The sequence below is a fragment of the Bicyclus anynana genome, chromosome 1 (genome assembly GCF_947172395.1).
Source record: "Bicyclus anynana chromosome 1, ilBicAnyn1.1, whole genome shotgun sequence".
Lineage (NCBI taxonomy): Eukaryota > Metazoa > Arthropoda > Insecta > Lepidoptera > Nymphalidae > Bicyclus > Bicyclus anynana.
The window spans coordinates 13,981,420-14,003,671 of record NC_069083.1 but is presented as its reverse complement, the minus strand read 5'-3'; the positions used below and the strand labels follow the sequence as shown (position 1 = coordinate 14,003,671).

Sequence of the window (22,252 nt, the reverse complement as noted above, 5' to 3'; positions counted from 1 at the left end):
TCAAGGAGTCTGAGATGTAAACATAGATTTAAAAGCACCAAGTTTGGTTTTATAAATTGGCAAGACTGCAACTACTGAAGTAATGTTACTAGTGTGACATCTTAACCGGTTTATAGGGGCCGAAACACAGCACATTAGCAAGAAACGTCATTCATAGCGATAACAGCGTGATTGGCGTTTGTAGTGATGTGATTATAACACGTCACCGCAAGCACCAATCACAAACCGATGCCTTGTAGCGAATGACGTTACAGTTTATGATGGGCGTTTGCGGTGACGTGATAAAAATACAACTTTCTTTTATAACAATATTACAATGACGAGATTATTTTCACAAATATAAACGTGATTAGAGTTTTTAGGCATCTGAACTGTCTCTATGCAAAAAAACTTGTTAGTTTTGTACAGCAGGCGAGTAGTCTATTAAACCGGCCAATATGATCTACAGAGGAACTCTAGTATGCTGCTCGACAGCAGAAACAAGCATTGCAGTAGTACTTCCCCGGACGAACTTATTGCCTATACCAACATACAAGTTTCTAATATTCTATTCTTCTTGCATTAAAATTGGGAATACGAAATTGATGGCAGGCAACATTTAATAACAATCTGACCAACCTTATAGATCATGAAAATTACAGCTGACTGTGACGTGACATTGACAACAATTTGACAAATGAAATGACACGATTGAAAAAGCAAGCGCGGCAAAGAAATTGAAATAAAATTATTTTGTTTCATCATCACGTAAGTTTGTCACTTGTTCGTTGTTGCATTTTCAATAATTTTAGTTTCACTCGGTCGGTTTTGTGGCTCGCTTGTCGTGCAGCGTGTATCGATCGCTTGTTTTTAGGTTATTTCGCCGGCGTATAGTTAATAGTTATTTAAAAAAATATATCTGCCTAGAAAAATATTATACTGAAGTGATTATTATATAAAAGGTTTGTACTTTGTATTAGCTTCATATTTTTATTTATAATTGAATATAATTTGGCAAAACATGAATAAACTGGAACAGGTAACTTAGTGAAAAGTTAAGAATTTAATTTTACGTTGAGGAATTTATGTCAGTGTTCCTTATTTATAAGGTATCTACTTATTTTAAAAATATTAAGATGGATTACATGGTAGATGGCAATTTCTATTTATTTTTTCCTAACTCAATCATCAAGTGAACCCTGTTTATAAGTAATACATGATTTTTCTCTAATTTATCTCAAAAAAAATGTACTTACATATGTAAATTAAGTACTTATTTTAATAAATTAAATTTGGTGTATAATCTTCATGATAAGTGTAAATATTAAGGGTTTAAGAGTTGTAACAATTAGGTTTAAAATGTAAGTACACACTTAATTAAAACAAAAGAATAAAATACCTTAATAACCCAATTAAGTAGTAATATGAGATAGAAGGGATATATTAAGTAATAAGTATTAAGTATGAGTTATTTATTCATAAATTTGCTAAAAACCTCATGTTGTGTACTAGAAACTCAGTAGGTCTCTTCAACACAGATGTTTGATGAAAAAGACTAATTATTATTATTATTAGTCAATTGTAGTTGCCGTGCTGGACTGTTTAGAAATACTACATGGATTAAAATTGATTATTCATCAATACTAGTTGGACTAACATGGACTATTTGTAATTACCACATAGACTAAAATATACTATTCATAAATGCTTGGACTAGAGATCCTCTGATGTCGAAAAATTAAAAGCCTAAATCAATTTAACATTTGACCAGACCAAATTAATCACCAATTAGATTTAATTTATTTGGACGATTGATCAAACATGACCAATGTAGTCAATTGAGCTTCAGCCATAGAAGATGTTTGCCAGACTATAATCACTGAGCAATCTTACATTCAACAGTGTAAATTACAAATCAATTTCTATAGCCTCAATAGCTCAACGGTAAGAGCAGTCAGACTCATCACCAAGGGGTGGTGGTGTGATCCACGCTGTGTTGGTCTATTGTCGTACCCACTCCTAACACAGTCTTTCCTGGCTAACTGGAGGGGAATGGGAATATTGGTCATATTTAAAAAAAATATTCTTTTTTTAAAATTAAAAAAAAAATGGATACTTTAATGGTATATTTGTAACCGTGTCCACTTAATGATTGATGTTGATTTTTTTAACAGATGGCTGATCAAGGATTTCTGAAACAAAAGCCTGGCTTTGCCACAATAGCGATCCATGTTGGCCAAGATCCAGACAAATGGAACTCAGCTGCCGTTGTCCCTCCCATAGTCACCTCAACTACATTCAAACAGCCCGCACCTGCCGAACACACAGTATGTTATTTCCTGTTAATTTATTTTCTTGAAACAATCTTAATACGACATTCATCATGATATCTCGAAAACCGGTTGCCATAAAAAGTTGTAATTTGGCAAGGAGGTAGTTCGTTGATAGTAGACGTCCACTATGAACGGATTTTGCGAGGGGGCCGGATTAGAAGGTTTATTAAGGGCGGACGAAGTCACGGGCGTCTGTTAGTTCAATATAAATTAAGAAACTCTGTCATTATCCATACTTCCATGCTATCCATACTAACATTATCAAATAAATGTTGTGTGTTATGTTGTCTGTCTGTATTTTCTAGCCTTGTCATGTTTCGTTTTCACGGCTAAGCCACAAAAACGAATTGGATGAAATTAATATGTAAATTGGATCATGGAGAAGAAAAAGAGAACAAAAGCATACGTTTTGCCCTAGAAAAATCCATTGATGACTCCCGCGGGATCAAAAACAAAATTTTACGCGAACGGAGTCGCGGGCGTCTACGAGTGTTTATATAAGATATTATATTGTTTTTGTAAATATTCCTATTTAACTAGATTAGAAAGTCGTCAACAAGAAATTGTATTTACTCATATCTACCTATATTACAATGACGCCGCGCGGTTTCACCCGCGTGGTTCCCGTAGGAATACGGGGATAATATATAGCCTATAGCCTTCTGTCTAACACTAAAGGATTTTTTCAAATCGGACCAGAAGTTCCTGAGATTAGCGCGTTCAAACAAACATCATCATCATCATATCAGCCGATGGACGTCCACTGCAGGACATAGGCCTTTTGTAGGGACTTCCAAACATCACGATACTGAGCCATCTGCATCCAGCGAATCCCTGCAACTCGCTTGATGTCGTCAGTCCACCTGGTGGGGGGTCGGCCAACACTGCGCTTACTAGTGCGGGGTCGCCATTCCAGCACTTTGGGACCCCAACGTCCATCGGCTCTTCGAACTATGTGCCCCGCCCATTGCCACTTCAGCTTCGCAACTCGTTGAGCTATGTCTGTGACTTTGGTTCTTCTGCGGATCTCCTCATTTCTGATTCGATCACGCAGAGATACTCCTAACATACCCTAAAGCTTTTATTAGTATAGCCATAGATTGTTGCAAATAACGAGATTTATTTAGCAAGTAGGTAGCTATTATTTTAAAATTATTTAATAGCTATAATATTTCCTGGCTTATAAATAAAAATCCTGATATATTTATTATAATTTATAATACTAAGATAACTTATTCGTTTTTACCAACACATATTTCTAATATGGCGATGATGACAATGCATTTATAATGATGAACATACATTTAATAACTAATCCTTTAAGTGCATACTTATTGTAATGATGTAGATTATTACCACTGTTATCATAAATTAAGGAATTTGACACTATTTATAATATAGCTTGTTTAGAATTAGAAAAAAATCGTATTAAAATCAGATGTTCAACGTGAGACTGCACTTAGACTTTCGATAAATGAAAAAAAAATATTGGAATTGAAAAAAAAAATTTAGAAAATTCTAGAAATTATACATTTTTAGGGTTTTGAATATGGCAGATCTGGTAACCCAACAAGGAACACACTAGAGGAATGCCTAGCGGCGCTCGACGGTGGTAAATATGGGCTGACATTTGCATCCGGTTTGGGAGCCACTACGAGCATAGTCGGCTTACTTAGTAAAGGAGATCACATCATATCCACAGATGATGTGTACGGTGGCACCAATAGATTGTTCAGGTATCTATCCTTCTTTTGATTTTGTTTTTTTTTTACGTTAAGCTATTGTTAATGAACCGATAATCTTAATTATTTGCATAAAGGCAACCGCTAAACTATACTACAGCCCTACTGGATGTGTAACAACTGTTTATCAACAAACAAATTATTTACTATTATTATTTACTAGTTTACCCTCATTTTTGAGGGTACAAACTAGTCATTTCTATCAGCGATCTAATAATAAATGTTATAAACTTTCTAAAATTAATGAAAATAATTCTAGTAAAAAAAAATTCTAGTAATAAGCTTAGAACTGTTAGATATCACACCACACTAATATATAAATGCGAAAGTTTGTGTGTAAGTGTGTATGTTTGTTCCTTCTTTGTGCAGCGGCTACTTAAGAGATTTGGCTGAAATTTGGAATGGAAATATATACTTTTCATCCCGGAAACATCCATGGTTCCCGTAGGATTTGTGAAAAACTGAACTCCATGCGGACAAAGTCCCGGGCGTCCGCTAGTAGTTAATATATTTTGAATAACATTGTTTAAACAAACAATATATATTTTAAAATAAATAAGATATGAATTGACATACATTTTCGACCTTCATTTCTAATTTGTTTGATGGTAAACAGTATCCACCGAGTAGGGCTGTATATTGTTTTTCAGATAGCATGGGTGCGGTGACAGTTCGTTTCATTCTTGAAAGTTTGCCGCGATTCACGATTTTAGTACGTATTATGAACGTCATAAGGCAACTACGTCACCGTACCCATGCTATCTGAAAAACACCATAGTATACGATGTCAGTCGCATAAAATAGAACAAATACGCCTTTCCAAAAAACAGCTTCTGCGGGGTAGAAATAAAATGTTGTTTTTGTTACAGACAAGTTGTAGAAAGATTCGGAATAGAAATATCGTTCCTTGATTTTACTAAACCAGAACTGATCGACAAATCTATTCGAAAAACCACAAAGGTGAGTTGTACCTAACATCTATTTCCTGTTCACGTTTTGCATAACAATGGTAAAAAAAATACATAAAAACATGAGTCTCCTCGACGTAATGAATGTAGCTCGCAACTTATGGTAATGAACAGTATGTTACGCCATCCTTTCATATTGATAATATTTAATATTCTTATCGATGTTTAGTAACCCATGTAACTATAACAGCTGTTATCGGAGGTATTATTTCACAGATATTATAATTAGATTGCGTTTTCACAAAATGATAACGCTCTTTACTATGCTGTATTACAAACAATTAAGATAACATGTAGGTAGGTACTTTGGGAATATTGATTGCAGATAACTTGATGTCAAAATAATATTGCAAAATAATAATTGACGGTCTGTTCTTATCTGGATGTTTCATAATAAATGAAATAAATATTTCATAATGAGTTCTTGAACCCGAGGGTTCAACAGATAAATTAGTGTTTGAAGATGTCTGACACGTAATTTTTTAATCAAATTTTTTATATATTTTTTTTAAATAACCTTGCTTTTTGTGTTTACTTAAACCGAAGTTATGCACTTGGGTATTACTCATGAAATAACGCTCTTAAAATACAAGATGTTTCTTAAACAAAACGCAAATTAATCGTTCGCAAATTAAAACGACATTGATGACGATATTGCTGCGTAGTTAACTAATTTCGAATTTTATCATCCACGTGCAGCGTGGTGCAGCTAACTTTAGGTATATGTATATTAGATTAATTTTAAGATATTTTAATTAATATAGTAGAGTATAGTAGAGCTTTATTCGTGGTTGTAGGTAGTTATCGTCAAAAAAAAAGTTGTGTTTTTAGTTTTAAAAAAATCAAATTTAGGCATGTTTGTATTTTTCCTTCTATTCTAGCAGGTTTTTCCTTCCTCGACTAGACTATAAGTTATTCAGCATTCAGTTTCGTTAGTTTACTTACTTCTTATTTTATTTTTTTCTTAATACGATGATAGTCTCTATCGCGCCAGCTGTATTTTCTATATTTATATCTACCATGTTCCAGAAAGATAATTATCTAAACTATTGAAGTACCTAATCCATGAGTGACAGATGTTAATTGACGATTACTAAAGACGAACGACATGGCCCCATTTGAAGTCGTTGATGAATGTCTGTAGCTTCGTCTCCCGTCTCCTTTAATTGATGTTTAAAATAGATGGGCTTAGATTACATAAAAGCTCTTCTTTTTTGTTAATTAGACAATTCCTTACTTCATTATATCTATATATAGGAGGGTAAACAGTTTCGGCTTCCCTTTCTCTCACGCATAAAGCAGTGTCTAAGTTATCATTTCTGTCCAGCGTTCCGTGACGCACACGTTTTTTTTTATATAAGTAGATATTATATAAATATTCGGAACCACTGATATCCCCTCACCATTTAAGAGACTAGCTAAAAGTCCTTTATAAGCTGAAAAGTCAGTCACAACTCACACTGCACACGGTACAGAATTTAGGACATACACATAATAGAGAATGATACAGAATTAGTCCATAAAAGCCGCGCGGTGAGGCCGGTGAAATCCATAAACAAAAACAAACGTTACGCGTCTCCTTGACATCCACTACATATACAAACTTTTTTCATAATTTGTATTTCAAGATTTAATACTAGAGTTAAATCTTGAAATACATACTGAAGTCGCTTGCCAAATTAAAAAAAATGGAGTAAATCTGAAAATTATTGTGCAAATATTGGAATAACTGAGTTTAATAATTATGATAAACAAATTATGAAAACTTATGTTTTTTTAATTTGTTTAAATGATTTTTTAAATTTAGCTAGCGGGCGATTTCTGTCTCTACTTTCATTAGCCAGACTCTAACAACAATTACGTAAATTAATAAATCTTACTATAAATCAATAATTACCTATAAAATATTCCATATTATTTCTTAAGTTTTTGTGAACAGTTTATATAATATTTAAAAACATATGACGCCATTTTTTCTTGAATAATATTGAAAATTACTGATCGACGCTTTGTGTCTTACTGATTTTGTCGGACCTGGATGACGTTGTCGCATGGGTTCGTCTGTTTTTCGCGGATTATAGCAAAATAAATATTTTTTTAAGTATTCATGATTAACTTTCGCAAAGTAACGCCTGCTTTCTATCCAAAACTTTGTTTTTAGATGATATGGATAGAAACGCCAACAAATCCAAACTTGAAAGTCGCGGACATCGCTGAAATATCCAAGAAAGTGAAAAGTCACAACAAAGACATAATGGTGGTGGTAGACAACACGTTCCTAACCTCGTACCTGCAGAGACCGTTGGAGCATGGCGCTGACATGGTCGTGTATTCCTTAACTAAGTACATGAACGGACATTCCGATGTTATTATGGGAGCTGCTATTCTAAATGATAGTGAAATTGAGAAGAAACTTCGCTTCCTGCAAAACGGTAAGGATTTATTATGATAGTTGATAGTTTAGATACCGATAGGCCGCCAATGGTAAGTGGAAATCAATCGTCTAAACACAGCAATACTTCGTAGGATATAGAACTTGCCTTACAAGGCGCTGAGACGGCAATATCACCATAATCATCCTATAGCGTTTAGTAGACCGTTAAACAGCAATGGGCTGAAAAGCGTGGCGGTAAAACTAAGTACATTGTTTTTTTTTAATAAAAAAACGCTAATTATTCTTCATGGAGTCTTATAATGAGAGGTAGAACTTGGTTTTCTTCTAACAGAATTAAAAATAATATGCTTAAACATGTATATCTATATATATTAAAGAAAGTCGTGTTAGTTACTCCACTTATAACTCAAGAACGGCTGAACCGATTTAGCTGAAAATTGGCAGGGAGGTAGTTTAGAGCCAGGAGAAGGACATGGGACTTTTTATAAAAAAAAACTGACGCTATAACTCCAGAACGCACGAACCGATTTCCACGGTTTTGCATTCGTTGAAAAGGTCTCGGGCTCCGTGAGGTTTATAGCAAATAAAATTCAGGAAAAATTTCAACGTAGGGTAGAGGTAGTTGAAAGTTTACATCGAGTTTCACGCGGACGAAGTCGCGTGCGTCCGCTAGTTGTATATATGTGCGATGTTTATACTCGTATGTATAAGCGTCGCATTTTATCAAAAACATGTTTGGCAGGCTGATGAACAAGAAAAGGCAAGGTAAATTATCACACATATTACGTATCTGTACTACGTATTATACGTATACCATAACCAGCTTTAAGTACCGGCAAATTTCCAACGTAATAATTGGCCTTCTTTAAAGATTTACTTATCTGATTTATCGAGACGTAGATTCCACGGTTTGGACCTTTTTGTAGTGAACTTATTACCATAATAGTTTATATTTACAAAACCGTAATAATTAGTTCATAATACTTCTTTAACTACTTATTAATTTTACACTCACAATAATTGATACTAATAAGATCCACCAATAAAAGTACATAAGCAAAGAAGCTTTTAATAGCAAGCTTTGAATACGATTAATTTTACGGTCACTCTATACCGTAACGATATATTCTTTTACGTAAAAAAAAAACGAACCATCTTCAATCTAAAACCTTTCCTGACGCTTACGCTTATTAAGTGAGAACGTACCTCAGCTCAAGGGATAACTTGTCGTTAAACATAAACCGCATATAAATCAGTAGTTTAAGAACCAAAAGCGGGCATAAGAGTCGAACTGGAGTATCCTTTTTTTAAGTTGTTTAAAAATGCCTCAGTTAATTATTGAGTACCCACCGAGTGCGATGAACTACAATACCGTCTGAAAATTACCAAGGATTCTTTTGCGGTAAGCTTGTAAGTCTATAATTTCAAACCGAACATTAAAGCAACTCGACCCCTCTAATAGCTTGTTTGAGGTCATGTCATGTGGCTTTTGCGGTGTTAAATTCGAGACAAAATACTATTTCGTCCTCAATAATACGTGCGTTAACTAAACCGACTTCTATATTAGCAATTTCGCCTCTAAAGGAGATGGTCCTTTTCAGGTCCACTCTTGTACCCCGTATCATTAGAATTTAAAAAATACAAGGATTTCATTAAAATTTATTAAAGTGAATAAATCTAACTAAATAAAAAGAAATAAATAAAATAAAAACCCAAGTTTTTAATTTATATCAAGATGGCGCCTGTAGAGTAACTATGACATGACAATTGACAGCAAACGTCAAATCGATTACTGCATTGAAAACGTCATCTAGTACAAAGTGCCATAGACAAGAAAGAAGAAGAAGAAACGTCATCTATCTGCCATTATTACCCATATAAATGTTGCATTTCTTGGGAGATAATGAATAATATTTCTACAGAATTAAAGTAAATTTGTAGATTTGTATAATAAAAACTAGTTAAAAAAATATCTTCTTTTATTTCCGCTAGGGTACAATGACCGATCCTGGGCTCCATACAATTTTGGACCATCTCCTTTACATTGTCCTCTGAACTAATGAGCCAGCCACTATTTAATAGTGGCACATAAAATTACTATCTTAGCACGTCTGAAAATCACTATCTTATACACTATATTATTATCTACGATAATGAGCTGCTATAAATACTAATAATTAAGCATGGTAGTTATTTTTAACATCGACATTTGTATCATATACATAAGTCCAAGGACGTTAGGTATTTAAATTTTGCTGGTCCAGAAGACGCCAAAAAACACTAACCCGTGGTACAGACATAGTGTTTTAAATGAACAGTTAAATTGTTCAGTTAAATCATTCGTGTGTAGTGTCCATCACTTTAAACTGTACAGTTTTTTATAATTAATTAATTTTGATTGAAACTTCGATAAGATAAAACTGAAGGTACCTACAGTTGAAACTGAACGTCTATAACGCGGGTTAGGAGTAGATAGGGCAGACAAGACTACGTAGATTCGGGTGCCTTGATTTTGATTCTGTTTCAAAAATCCGTTGAGCAAGTAAATTTAATGGTACTCGTATGAGTATAAATCAGTGGTATACATGAAAATAACTGGTGTACATTAGTTGACGCTTTTAAATATTTTGTTGATTTTGCAAAAAAAAATGAAAGAATTTATTAAAAGTTTTCTAGTTTTCCCGTTCTAAAATCAGAAGTTATTAGTCATGGCCAAAAAAAAATCAGTGGCTTAGTATACAATTCCCCAAAATTTTATTAGGTAGGTACTTAAATGCACAGAAAAAGTTAGCTTATCACTTTTGGATCCTGCCAAAGGAATTCCCAAATCTTATCCACTTTTACATTGACAGTGTTATTGTTACATCGATGTTACAGATATTTATTTCGCGTTTCATACGCAAAGGAATGCATGTTACTCATGACGCTTATTTCGTAACATTATCAATCTATTAAATGCATTTGTGCATGTCACTGTTCTAATGAAATGCACTACAGTTTGTGACTGCATGCTACGTCATCCTGTGCCTACGTCATGTTCATACAATACGATAAGTGAGAAAACATTACGACAATCATGCCAACTGTTTTATTTAAAATTTTTCCTTATCATGATTAAGGAAATATTGTTCGTAATTTATACCATTACGAACTTACGGACGACTGACAAACGGTTTATTACGAAAACTAGCGAACGCCTCCGACTTCGTCCGCGTGGAATTTAGTTTTTTACATGTGTTAGTCCAGACTATAATCAATCTCTACTTAAAAATTCAGGTGATTCGGTTCAGTAGCCGAGGCGTGAAAGAGTAACAAGCATTCATATCATCAAAATCATCAGGTTGTCGCAATTCTCGGGAATCCATGATTTTTTTCAGGATAAAAAGTAACCTATATGACATGTTATTCCAGAGTAAAATATATTTCCATTCCATATCGCTTCAGTAGTAGCGGCGTTAAAGAGTAACAAACATCCAAACAAACATATAGGTATCCTTACAAACGTTCGCGTTTATAATATTAGTAGGACTAGTAGGATAACTAAATTTTTAAATATGTTTCTGAAATATACTTACCCAATAACGATTTTAAAAAATAAATTTAGGCTTAAATTAGTTGTTTTGTATCTGATTTTTCACCCCTTTAACATTGGTCCCTGTTCATATCTATTATACTTAGTTTATTTATATATTTTGTTAAGGATATATGATTTTTACAGCACAATAAAAACAGACGCGCCTGCCTGCCTGCCTACCTGGGCGTAGGTGGTATGCGAAAAAAAAACACAATTGTTTTGTTGCGAGCCATAAGTCTCGTAAAGAGAATTACAAGTACTACGTACATTCGGAACCCTAAAAATGTCCAAGATTGGTGACCTTCGTGGTCTACTCACATTTACTACGTAGACTAACGTAAAATAGAATAGATAAGAGATAATAAATTGTCACTAAATGAATTATTATATAAATGGGGTTTTTCAGGTGATGTATTTTACATATTAAAAAATACAGATTGCTTGAAAAATCCACGCTTAAAATCTAATTAGTAATTTATCAAACTTATTATAAATTGGAATTCACAGATTAATCATAGACCTATTAATATGAGTCATTGACTGAATTTTAAAGTGGGTAGTTAATTTTTGTTTAATTGTGATTCTTTTCCTTTTTTTCAAACTGCAAAATTATGCGAAATATAACTGAGACTGTAGAAAAATTTTATTGCTATGACAGAGAGATAAGAATTGTCGTTTCAAGAAGCGAATCTATATATTTTAAGTAATACTTTGAGTATGTCTTGGGCTAAAAATAAATTATATTCTATTCTACTTCTAAGCTGAATGACTTTATAAATATATGACCAATTATGTATGTGATTTGATTGCATGCTACCCTACATGTAAAATATAGTATATACTAGGTACGAGTATATTATTATCTCGACCACCTCGCAACGATGTCCAATTTAAAAATTGAGAGCAATGAGAGCCAATAAAAGACATTTTCAGTAGTTTGTCTTTTTTTGCAGCAATGGGTATAGTTCCGTCACCAATCGACTGCTACTTGGTGAACAGAAGTTTGAAGACTTTGGCCCTGAGGATGGAGCAGCACAAGAAATCATCCTTGCTCGTAGCCGAGTGGCTGTTGAAACAGCCCAAGGTCGTTGAAATATACCACCCAGGTATGTTTTACAACATATAACGCATTTAATTGAAAAAAAAAAACATCTTCATCTTACATTGGGAGATAGGTACCTAATTTAAAAACGATTTTCGAGATTCTTTAAACCGTTATTTGTGTCATATATTCGTGCCAAATTTTAGCTTTCTAGTAATTGTCTCTGAGCTAAATAGAGGAGACAGACAGACGGACATGATAGGTGTGAGTAGACACTATAAAGGTTTCTTTTTTGCTATAGAAACCTAAAAATACATTAAATGCGTTAAAATCGAGTTGAGAGAGAAAACAAAGAACAAATCTGCATTTTTAAAAAACTCTTTGGGTAGGTGTTGAATTGTAGATATACCTACTGTTGATTTATAAAATGTTAGTTAACAATTTGTATAGCCCGGCTAAGAATATAAAAAAACATCTCAGTGGCCATCATAATTACTTTGATTGCGACCTTATGTACATGATGTTATAAAAATATGATCGGGGAAAGAAAGATACTGCATTGGCCCGCTTTACACGGGCGATCAATGGCGGTATAACCATTCCTAACTGGCTGGATTTTCATAAATGCCACAGGCCGGTGTCGGGCAGCAGCGACACCGGTGCGGAAAATTCTGCCCTGCGAATGACCAACCCGCATGCCCAGCGTGGTCATTGTACGGGCATTAACCTTCATGGACAAATCCAAAAACAAACAGCCCCTAGTCCCCGGTGGCCCCGCTATTCCCGGCTCCGGCAGCGGTCGTGGTAACGGCGGGGCAAGGGGTGTCAAGAATCTCCGGGGGAGATTCCGCTGCCAACCCCGACGACTGGACCTGGCAACATTTAACGCACGCACTCTACGGACCGACGAAAAGATGATCGAGTTGGAAGAAGTGGTTAGCAAGTTGCGCTGGGATATCATAGGGTTATCTGAAGTCCGAAGAGAGGGGGAGGACTCGATAATCCTCGAATCCGGCAACTTGTTATACTACCGGGAGGGCGACCAACAGTCCCAGGGTGGTGTCGGGTTTATCGTCCACAAGTCCCTCGTAAACAATGTTGTACGAGTCGAGAGTGTGTCGAGCAGGGTAGCGTTCCTCGTTCTTCGAATTACCAAACGGTATTCGTTGAAGATCATACAGGTTTACGCGCCGACCTCGACACATTCCGACGAGGAGGTAGAGGTATTGTATGAGGATATCTCAAAAGCCATACATGCCTCGAACTCCTATTACAATGTTGTGATGGGGGATTTCAATGCAAAGCTAGGTATGAGAAGCGGTTCAGAGTTGAGAGTGGGGCAATTTGGTTATGGGCAAAGGAACCACAGGGGCCAAATGTTGGCTGACTTCATGGAAAAGGAGGGACTCTTCATGATGAACTCTTTTTTCAAGAAGCCGCCACACAGGAAATGGACCTGGATGAGCCCCGATGGTTCTACGAAAAATGAGATAGATTTCATCTTGTCTACCAGACGGCATATATTCAACGATGTCTCTGTGATCAACAGGGTCAAAACCGGTAGTGATCACCGAATGGTAAGAGGCACGTTGAATATCAACTTACAGCTGGAACGGTACAAACTGGTGAAATCTACGCTCCGACCTACTCCTGCCCAAATCCAAAACCCCGAGAGCTTTCAACTGGAATTACAGAACCGCTTTGATTGCCTAGCAGATTGCGTTGATGTGGACGATCTAAACAACAGGCTTGTGGAAACTGTCCATACGGTCGGATTCAAGTTTTTCAAAACCCACCGTACAAAAAGAACTAACAAGTTCTCGGACCATACACTCAAGCTCATGGAGGAAAGACAAGAAATGAGATTGCAGTCTTCAACAGACGCGTTAAAATACCGTCAGATTAATAGACAGATCTCTAAATCGCAGACATGCGACTTGCGACGCTTCAATACCGAGCGTATCAAAAATACAATCGAGAACAATCGAGGCTCGAAAGTGTTCGCGAGAGATCTGTCTATTGGACGAAGACAGTTGACACGTTTGAAGACCGATCAGGGCAATATCATTTCTTCTAAGCCTGAGATCTTGAGTGAGGTCGAGAAGTTCTACGGACAGTTATACACCTCTACCCAAAAGCCTGTTGACAATTTGGCCAAAGATCCTAGAGCCAAATTGACCCGACACTATATCGAAGATATCCCGGACGTCAGCCTATACGAGATTAGTATGGCTCTCAAACAACTTAAGAACAACAAAGCACCAGGTGATGACGGAATCACAGCAGAACTCCTGAAAGCGGGTGGAAAACCGATACTTAAGGTCCTTCAGCGGTTGTTCAATTCCGTCATTCACGAGGGTACAACACCTAAGGCGTGGCACAGGAGCGTGGTGGTTCTGTTCTTCAAAAAAGGTGACAATACCTTATTGAAGAATTACAGACCCATCTCGTTGTTGAGTCATGTCTACAAGTTGTTCTCGAGAGTCATCACGAATCGTCTCGCCCGTAGGTTTGACGACTTCCAGCCTCCCGAACAAGCCGGTTTCCGAGCAGGCTTTAGTACCATAGACCACATTCACACGCTGCGGCAGGTTATACAGAATACCGAAGAGTATAACCAGCCACTTTGCTTAGCGTTTGTGGACTATGAGAAAGCCTTCGATTCGGTGGAAACTTGGGCTGTGCTGAGGTCTTTGCAGAGATGCCGGATCGACTACAGGTACATTCAAGCGTTGAAGTGTTTGTATGAAAGCGCCACCATGTCAGTCCGTATACAGGATCAGACTACGAGGCCAATCCAACTGCAGCGAGGAGTGCGGCAGGGAGATGTGATCTCCCCAAAGCTATTTACCGCTGCATTGGAAGATGTCTTTAAGCTTCTGGACTGGAACGGATTTGGCATCAACATCAATGGTGAGTACATCACTCAACTACGTTTTGCCGATGATGTAGTCATTATGGCAGAGACTCTGGAGGACCTTAGTACCATGCTCAACGACCTCAGCAGGGTTTCTCAACGTGTGGGCCTAAAAATGAACATGAGCAAGACGAAGATCATGACTAATACTCATGTACCGCCCCACCCAGTTATTGTTGAGGACTCTGCGCTCGAAATTGTAGACGAATATATATACCTAGGACACACAGTCCAGTTAGGTAGGTCCAATTTTGAGAAAGAGGTGAATCGCCGAATCCAGCTCGGCTGGGCAGCGTTCGGGAAACTCCGCGACATCTTTTCGTCCGAAATTCCTCAGTGCTTGAAGACGAAAGTCTTCGATCAGTGCGTGTTGCCAGTGATGACATACGGATCCGAGACTTGGTCGCTGACTATGGGCCTTATTAGAAGGCTCAAAGTCACTCAGCGGGCGATGGAGCGAGCTATGCTTGGAGTTTCTCTGCGTGATCGAATCAGGAATGAGGAGATCCGCAGACGAACCAAAGTCACTGACATAGCTCAGCGAGTCGCGAAGCTGAAGTGGCAATGGGCGGGCCACATAGTTCGAAGAGCCGATGGACGTTGGGGCCCCAAGGTGCTGGAATGGCGACCCCGCACCGGAAAGCGCAGTGTTGGGCGACCCCCCACTAGGTGGACCGAGGATATTAAGCGGGTTGCAGGGAGCCGCTGGATGCTGGCGGCTCGAGATCGTTGTGCTTGGAGGTCCATGCAAGAGGCCTATGTCCAGCAGTGGACGTCTATCGGCTGATAAGGTACACGGGCAATGAGGGAAAGACCTGAAACTCCCACCGGGTCCTCCCACCAATTTGGACCGAGAGAAGACCCAAAAACTTATTCCTTCGTTTCACGTACCATGTCGAGGATTGTTATTTTTCTGTTTAGCTGTACAAGAATTTGATTTGGATAAAGTTAGACAGGTTGATAGTTTCCTGTTAAAATCCCCATGAAAACACCCGTTTGGTGATTATAGTCGGCCATAAAAACTGTTACTCCTAAATTCAATATAGTCTTGTGAGATGTGTATTTTTTGTCACGCATTATAGTTAAATATCTATATTGGATGTTTAATAAAAACATTATGCGAAATTACATCAAGTTAAATAATATCGCAAAACAAGTTTATTTTGACCAAAGATTGTGTTTTATCTTTATGAACGTTGAACTTGACTGCGATAAAAAATAATAACTGTAATTCCATCGACTTATTTGATAAGTTATTTTAGAGATCGTAGAAGTTAAGTTTTTATAGATGGTATCAAGGTTGTCGAATTTAATTAATTGCATTGCAATGCTCGAAGGAAATCGTAGGTATGCATATCTTTCCACTAAGACTCGTGCCTGCTCTTAATCGTAAAAAAAAAATTGGTCTTAATCGTAAAAAAAAACTACCTACTACCAGAACCTTGCTGTTTCAGCCGCATAGTTCCACAACCAATTCCGTGTGAACTCTCTAATAATGTAGCTTTCTGTTGGTAGTGGTTTCAGAGTTTATTGAATGCAAACAAACACGGCCGTGGGTTCAATTCCCACAACTGGAAAATATTTGTGTGATGAACATGGGTTTTTTCCAGTGTCTGTGTGTATTTATACATTATATAAGTATTTATATGTAGTATATAAATGTATATGAATATTATAATATCAACTATCTTAGTACCCATAACACAAGCTGCTCTGTATGCTTACTTTGGGGCTAGATAGTGATGTGAAAGTATATTTATTTATTTAAAAAAAAACGTCTTTCAAATCAGAATCTTTCCTCTTTATAATATTATATAGTGTACATAAATATCAATTTTCAGGTCTACCCTCACACCCGCAATACGACATAGCTTGCAAGCAGATGAGCGGCCACTCGGGCGTGTTCAGCTTCAGACATTCCGGCGGGCTGAAGGAGTCTAGAAAGTTCCTCAGCTCCCTCAAAGTGTTCACCCTGGCTGAAAGTCTGGGAGGGTATGAGAGCTTAGCAGAATTGCCGTAAGTACAAAACATAGAATTCACCAAATAATCAAAAAAACCCTAGATTGTCGAAAAATTAAACATTTCGCTAAAAATCCAGAAAATCCATTTAGCGAAAACTAACTTTGTATATTTTTGTCCACTTGAGGTGGATTCATAGTCACTTTCTACAATTTCTTTATGGTAGTTAATGTAAATTTTCAGGAAAGGAAAGCCTAATTTTTTGGCTTAATTGACGGGGCAATAACATTTACAATTCCTTTATCAATAGTTTTTTTAGGCAATATAGACTTGAGCTTGACTACAAATAAGCCTGCTGGTAAGCATTAATGCGGTCTAAGTTGGGACGCGCTTATCGTGTGTGTGTGTGTGGGTGTGGGTTCGAATCCGGTCCGGGGCATGCACCTCCAACTTTTCAGTTGTGTGCATTTTTTAAGAAATGAAATATCACGTGTCTCAAACGGTTGAGGAAACCTGCATACTAGAGAATTTTCTAAATTCTCTGCGTGTGTGAAGTCTGCCAATCCGCATTGGGCCAGCGTGGTGGAAGATTGGCCTAAGCCCTGTCATTCTAAGAGGAGACTCGAGCGGTGTATTTATTTAGATAAAGTGGGAAATATGCGCTTTAGCAACATTTACTCGTACAGTAGGTTAACTCTAAGGTATTTTCCTCCTTGAGCGTGAATACATTAGTTATCATCGAATTTCCTTAACTTCAGGTCGGTGATGACGCACGCGTCAGTTCCCGCCGCACAGAGGGAGGAGCTCGGCATCACGGACTCCCTCCTCAGACTGTCGGTGGGGCTGGAGGACACTGAGGACCTCATCGCTGATCTGGACCAAGCGTTTGCTGCGGCTTTTCAATAACGCGTTAAGGTCATAAGGTCATTTAAAGAACAGTGTGCCTAGTGGGAGTTTTCAATATTTCCATACTGTCGCATACATCGCGTTAACGCGAATTTATATGGTATTGGAAAATTTGCGCAGTAGTGGCGCTGTTTCAATTGGCCTTAGAAATTCGCGTTTACGTCAACGCGATGGTCACAGTATCAAACTGCCACTAAGCCATCTGGTCGTACGACGATTTGAAGTCATAGAACACATATAAACGACTCGAAAGGGATCAGCACTGTATGTTAATATGATCCGTCCAATAATCTTTGTATGAAACTACCACACTCAGTGGCGGATTTAGAAATTTGCTACAAATAGGCTGTCAAATTTTGCCGCCCTACCATTCCTTCTTACCAGATAAGCTAGTTCGTATTAATATTAATTAATTACATTTATTCTTTTTGTATAATATTTTGGTACTGCACAGTACGTCCAGTAGGACTAAAATTTAAAGTTATCCTTAAATTTTCAAGACTCATGTTGTCATGTAATGATGTCATTATGTTTTTAATTTTTTTTTGTAAGATATTTTTGGGTCAAATCTGCAACCCTATGCTCAAGCCTACTTAGCTTACTACCAATCCGCCACTGACCACACAACGCACGCTAACATCCCTCACCTCTACGTCCATCCCTTCTACCTCATCTAGCCATAGCCGAGTCGACGCCTGCAGGCTTTGTCGTATGTTAGTTGTAATATACGAAATTGAGATTCTATATGTAACAAATATCATCCGATGCACTGACAACCCTTCCTGGATACAGTAGAATAGGATAGATGACATTTCTCAGTTGATTTGATATATTTTAATAAGTTGTTAATAAAGACCAAATTAGTGAATAGGCCAGCTGGTTGTCGCGAGGCGATACTATTACAATCCCTTTCCGCGTTGATATGTGTATTGTGACCCTTGTGAAAGGATATATGCAAAGACAGAAATAAGACACACTGTCTTTTGCGCATATCCCTTCCCTGCGGCGTACGTTTACGTAATCCACTAGAAAATACTATAGTTATTAATTTTTGTATTGTTCAGTCCATAGCATTTTGGGTTAGGTGTGTTAATGTTGCAGATTTAAGAGTGTCGACCACAGACTTATATTTAATAGACCGAACCCTTAAGAAAGTTTAAAGCAAATGAAGTAATTCCAATCCTTATTCCTCACGCGTCATTAAAAAATATCAATTTGATAAAACAAAACCTTTATTAAAGAAAAAAAAAAGTAAATAACTAGGTACGCGGTTATAGAGATATTTTTCATTGTTCAGAATTAGTCATGTCTAAAAAAGACTTGGCTAATTATGTATGTATATTTTATTTTAAATACAAAAATGCAGCGAATAGGTGAAATGTATTAATTATGTTTAAATTGAGACGTAAACGATTAAAAACATCAAGTATCCCGTTCTAAAGTTATTTTGGAGTGGGACAAAATGATTAAGGGTGGCTTCAAAGTTATTTGAATCATCTAGCTAAATATAGCTTTGTGGTGTCGACTTTAGGTAAAATATATATTTAGAAGAAATGTGCATTTTTCTAACATAGCGCGCTTGCTAATAGTATTGGTTAAGTAAGAATGAAATTTGAAAATTTTGCGGGTTCCAAATAATTATTACGTAATAACAGTATAAAAAATAAGTATTTTTTATTTTATACTGTTAACAGTAAAACGCTAACATTCTCTCACGCTACCATTTGAACTTTGCCTTACAAGCGACTATGAAAATATATAGCTACAATATGTTACGTAATTATAGTTAGCAAATATACTATACTGTTGAATTTGTACTGATATTCAAATATTATTCTTGTTAATAACCCTAATGGCTCCTCTACACAATCATTTCCAGATAATGGACGCAATCAATCATTGCTTAGCTGTTTCCGTATAACCTAAATTTTTTTGTTAAGCATAATACTTACTGAATATTAATTATTATATAACAAAAAATTATAGGATAAACGGAAACAGCTAAGCAATGATTTAAATATTAAAATACCTGAAATTCCTTTAATATTTGTCCGAAAAACTGGCTCAGCGGCGATTACGATCATGGGCAAATATAGACAACTAAGATTTTTGCGAATTTTGGGCACATTTAGGCGATGGTGTAGAGATACCTTAAAGAGCCGCATACGATAAATTCTGATTATATGTGACTTATAAATAATTGCCTTATGGAAACCAAAAGCAAATTTACAACTATTTTTAAGCATTGACTAGTTTAATTACAATTTATGTGTTATCGTTTGCATTGATCATTTCGAATTCCTTGAAAAAAATATATTACTTAAGAGACTTATGTCATTTATAGGAATTTAATAATATTTTAATATCACATCCTCTTCGAATATTTAACATTTAAACGTTTGTCTAAATGAATTTATTAGTTATAATTAGTGGTGCTTGGTTTGTACACAAACCTCTAAAATGACAGGTCGAAAATTAATTTCTTGTGAAATAGGATGCTTTTATTATTTTATTTATCTAGTCCAGAAGTATACATCACATACCTTCATAATTTTTTTTTGTAAATTAGTAAATTTTCACATTTTTCAGAGTAATCATATTGAAAATCTTTAAAATTTTTTGGTTGTTTAAAGATTTGTGAAATAGTGAACCACCATGGATTGTAAGCACTGGCGGATTTACAAATTTGCCGCCAGTAGGCAATTACCTAAAATTGCGTGAATAAAATTGCAAGTTTTAATATTTTAGCAGGACTGTAAAGGGCGTACAGGACTAAAATATTAAAATTATCGTTACATTTTCTTTATTTATGTAGAAGAGAAAGTTTCTTGGCTCAGTTGTGTGCATATTAAGAAATTAAATATCACGTGTCTCAAACGGTGAAGGGTGACATTTGTCTTTTTCTTATCTCGAGATATTACGTGGTCTGCATCTTAGAACTTTTGGTCAAAGAGAATTAGTTTTGACTGTAACATACTTGTATTCACTGAGTACGTAACAAAAGACAAAACTAGTAGTTTTTTGTAGATAAATATACAATTTAATATATCAACAAATATACTAAGTTTTATAATAATTAAACTATACTATTCTTTATTTTATGTTTTTAAATTTAATTTTTTTTTTTTACAAATAATTTATTAAGTTTTATTGTATACACTTGAACACAATTGTTAATGTTAAAAATAATGAAATAGATGTTCCTGTTCATATAGGTATGCAAAATCCAATTTTATTTTAACTGTCAATATTTGAGTAAAGTTGACATTAGTTTTATATAAAATTTTGTATGTACTTTAAATAACTTTTGAGTGCTCGTGATAACCAGGGACTGATTTAACAAAAGCTGAAAGTCCTGATTTTATGAAAGATCACGCTCCTACCAGTGTTACCACAGGTAAGCTTTGGGAGTTAGAGGTTTAAAGGGTATGTTTTGGGAGTCAAAACCTTCAACCGACCAAATAATAGGCGTATTTTCCTCAGCAACGTGTAACATTCCAGTCGATGGTCATTTATGCTAGCCACTCACCATCCAATAAGTTCACGTGCCTGCAGCGCAAACGGCTTGACATCGGATAAAACTGATCGTGTGTTGTGACCAACACAAAATCACGAGCTTATGAGTGGTTAGCTTTAGCTTCACTGCAGCCCTTCGTAAAAGACTGGTAAAAAAAAAAATTTCAAGAGTCTTTAGCGAAGGGTTGCCACGAGGTAAGTGTCTACAGAATCTAGTAGAAAAATAAAAGTTTACGTTTTATATTGGACAATTAAGTTTGGACCTTTAAAATCTGCTACCTCTCAAAGCCACCTTTGCCATACCGTAGCGTACCATAGGTAGGTATGGTATGGTGGGTAACTTTCAGCTTTTATTAAATGACACAGTTCTGGGCACCACTGGCTCTCAATCTTTATTACCCGATTGTGTCAGAAGGAAATATTTACTGCAATTATCGTAAAAAGATGTCACTATTTTGTACTACAAGGTAGTGTTGAATATTTTCAGTTAAAGTTGTGACGTCAGTTATCTTACAATATTGTTAGCTAATTTTTCAATGATTTCAATAATTATTAATTTTAAATCATAATTGTATAATATGGAAATAGTTTATTACGATGGTTTGGTCTGTGGTGTTGCGAAATCTCAAAATCTACTATGTTTTTTTTTAATAATTTATAACGGCAATAAAATGTTTATTACGAAAAAAATTTGTATTACTAATAACCCTTTATCTTTCTACAAAAGTAATAAAAAGTAGAAACCAAGTTTATAGGTACATTTTATTGTTTATAGCAATAAAAAAAGAGTAAACCAAAGAAATTAAAATTATATTGAATATTTTATTTCGTGCTAATCTAACACTAATCTCCGTAACGAAATTTATTATTATAAAATATAGGATTTCCTTCATTCAAGATTGGACATAGGAAAAGAGTTAT

The 22,252-nt window shown here is 35.9% G+C and overlaps 1 protein-coding gene across 2 annotated transcripts; it reads left to right on the top strand.

Moving 5' to 3' along the window:
* Window positions 1-635: 635 nt before the first annotated feature.
* LOC112052093 (cystathionine gamma-lyase) lies at window positions 636-22,021 on the top strand. Of its 2 annotated transcripts, none has more exons than XM_024091023.2 (8): window positions 636-747; window positions 2,154-2,306; window positions 3,852-4,048; window positions 4,924-5,014; window positions 7,184-7,454; window positions 11,945-12,097; window positions 16,792-16,966; window positions 17,668-22,021. In XM_024091023.2, exons 2-8 carry the CDS (start codon window positions 2,154-2,156, stop codon window positions 17,813-17,815), a joined length of 1,188 nt encoding a protein of 395 aa, XP_023946791.2. In that variant the 5' UTR covers window positions 636-747; the 3' UTR covers window positions 17,816-22,021. The 2 variants fall into 2 exon arrangements, with proteins under 2 accessions (XP_023946791.2, XP_023946792.1); XM_024091024.2 differs by lacking the exon at window positions 636-747 and adding an exon at window positions 754-941.
* Window positions 22,022-22,252: the final 231 nt, after the last annotated feature.

Bases quoted from the DNA above. Each gene is read 5' to 3' on its own strand.
- LOC112052093 (XM_024091023.2), top strand. From the start codon at position 2,154: ATGGCTGATCAAGGATTTCTGAAACAAAAGCCTGGCTTTGCCACAATA. The intron at 2,307-3,851 runs GTATGTTATTTC...ATACATTTTTAG, and splicing joins CCGCACCTGCCGAACACACA to GGTTTTGAATATGGCAGATC. The intron at 12,098-16,791 runs GTATGTTTTACA...ATCAATTTTCAG, and splicing joins CGTTGAAATATACCACCCAG to GTCTACCCTCACACCCGCAA.